Raw genomic sequence first — 2595 nt, forward strand, 5'->3', positions numbered from 1 at the left:
GAAACTGGACAATGGGAATTTCTATACGTTTACTTGAAGAATTTGAATCGGACTATTGGAATTTAAAAGGGATGCGTGCGGACGGGCAGGCAGTCGACTTCGAGTGTCGTTCAGATGAATGGAATACATTGAAAGTTTACCTGATGCATTGAAAATAGAATGAATTGGAATAGGATTATCAGGATTTGAGAAGAAATACTAGATGTACCTACTGAAATGAACGTTTCGAAAATCCAATAGCCACTTTTATACCAGGCAGATCAAAACAGAGAAAAACAACAGCCCCCAGTCTTTTTCTTTCGACTCATACTTCTAAATAAAAGTAAACAGGTTGATTATAGTACTAGATTGAATATAAATACTTAAGCTTTGAAAATTTAAATGAAACGATGCCTCAAAAATTATTATTTGCATTCATAAGGGTAATCGATTAATTTCAACTTAAAGCTTCCAAAAATGCGTTTGAAAAAATTGTTTTATCAAAAGTAGATATAATTCTGTTTTAGAAAAAACATAAACAACAAATCTCATTTCAAAACTATAACTGAATCAGATATAAATATCTCGCTGAGATAGGTTTGAGTAACGATTTTGATATGCTCTTCTGATCGGGTGGCTCTCTCGGAAGCATCACTGTAGCCGTGCAGGAACAATCGCGATGCCACTGCGACGCCGATGACTCTTCGTGGAATCTGAAACGAATTGAGAAGCGGCAGACTTTGGACAAATTCTAACCATGTATTGAGCAACTCACCAGGGGGAGTACTATCCCAGGCCACCTTCAGCTCCCACAGCTTTTGCATCACCAATTTAGCTTTCACGATGACGGGTGCTAAGAGACCAAGAGGGTCAAATAAGCTTGCAATTTGAGATAAGATGATACGTTTGATGGGCTGAAGGATCTTAGATTGGTGATACGTGAACTGGAACATGTCGCTGCACGGCTGCCAGTGGATTCCGAGAGCCTTGATAGTGTTCGTTGGGTCGATTTCAAGAGGAAATTTGATTTCGAGATCGCTTTCGGGAACTCCTTTTTTTTTTTTGTTTCTATTATAGTCGTTTTACCATCTTTATGGCATTCGCGACTTTATCAACGTTGCAGTTGGCGGATCGTTATTGAAAAACAATCCGGTACAACTGTGTTCAATGTTTACTCTTGGGCTCGAACTCGCGGACATCGGCTCAGCAGACAACAGACTTGCCAACTGAGCTATATCACAAGCCCTTCGGGAACTCCTTGAAGAGCGACGGTACTATTAGAAGCCAATTTTCGAAGATGAAAACCGCCAGAAGCGAAAATCTCAACAAGCTGTTAGCGAAGTATTTTAGCATCTTCCTCAGAGTCAGTCCCGGTCAAGACGTCGTCGACGTACATTCCTTGAAGGGCCCTTTCCACGGCAGTGGGATATTTTTGTTGGTTTGCCAAAAGCACTTGTTGCACGCATTTGGTAGCTAAATATGATGCACTTTTGGTGCCGTATGTTACTGTATTCAATCGGTACTCAGCTAAGGTTTCTGATCTAGACCAACGCCATAAAATTCGCTGGAAATCTCGTTCATCATCATGCAGTTGAACCATCCGATACATTTTTTGAAGGTCCCCTGCAACTACAACTGCGGGGAATCTGAACCGAAGTTAAATGTCGATGAGCGCAGGTTGCAATACAGGTCCCGCCAGCAAAATATCGTTGAGGGACTTCCCGTTGCTTGTTTTTGCTGACGCATCGAAAACCACTCGGCGTTTTGTGGTGCTACTATCCGCCTTCACAACACAATGATGAGGCAGAAAAACAGCTGTTTTGGGAGGCGCATTTGATGCGAGAGACGTATGACCCATGTCGATGTACTCTCGAATGAATTGGTGATACTGAGTTTTGAGTATGGGATTCTTCTCGAGTTTTCGTTCTAAGTGGGCAAATCTATTAGCTGCGATCTCACGGGATTCTCCCAGCTGGTCAGGCCTTTCAATAAATGGAAAACGAACAGTCAAACGACCGAATTCATCACGAGTTGTGTGTTGAGAGAAATGCTTTTCACACTGAACCTCTGTATCGCTCAAGTGTGTTTTCGGCGGTTGATATTCCTCAATTTCCCAAAACCGTTGCAGCTGCGTGGAAAGGGTCTCATCGGTAATGGTTATGAGGCACGATGGTGTAGGAGGGGATGGGATCAATTGAACGTCGTTTTTGTAGCCACCGGAGACCACCCAACCAAGTTTGGTGTTTAGAAGAATCGGTAGGCTGCCATCGGAGCTGAGGTTGATACCACCAGGCTCGAGAAGTTGAGAGAATATTTTATTGCCGAGCAGCATGCTGATTTTACCAGGGTGATGGAACTGAGGATCTGCCATGACAATTGAGCGTGGAATAGGCCAGCCTGTGATGTTAACCGGCTTCAGAGGTAGTTCAGAAGTTATTCGGTCCAGCACAACACACAGGGAACGGTGTTTTGGTAATCGGAGCATCGTGAGCCGAATGTGATGAGAGCTCCTTCAGTTGCGTGTCCGGATGCCCCTGAGATGCCGCCAAACTCGAAGTCCACCGGTACTGTTGGTAGGCGAAGTTGTTGGCAGAATTCTCGAGTGATGTAGCTGGT

General features: G+C 43.7%; 1 protein-coding gene across 1 annotated transcript; it reads right to left on the minus strand.

The window, feature by feature from the left end:
* Nucleotides 1–1636: 1636 nt before the first annotated feature.
* Nucleotides 1637–2350, minus strand: LOC129752204 (uncharacterized). Its single transcript, XM_055747992.1, has one exon. The coding sequence runs from the start codon at nucleotides 2348–2350 to the stop codon at nucleotides 1637–1639; it is 714 nt and encodes a 237-aa protein (XP_055603967.1).
* Between the last annotated feature and the right edge of the window lie 245 nt (nucleotides 2351–2595).

The sequence above is a fragment of the Uranotaenia lowii genome, chromosome 3, assembly GCF_029784155.1.
Source record: "Uranotaenia lowii strain MFRU-FL chromosome 3, ASM2978415v1, whole genome shotgun sequence".
Lineage (NCBI taxonomy): Eukaryota > Metazoa > Arthropoda > Insecta > Diptera > Culicidae > Uranotaenia > Uranotaenia lowii.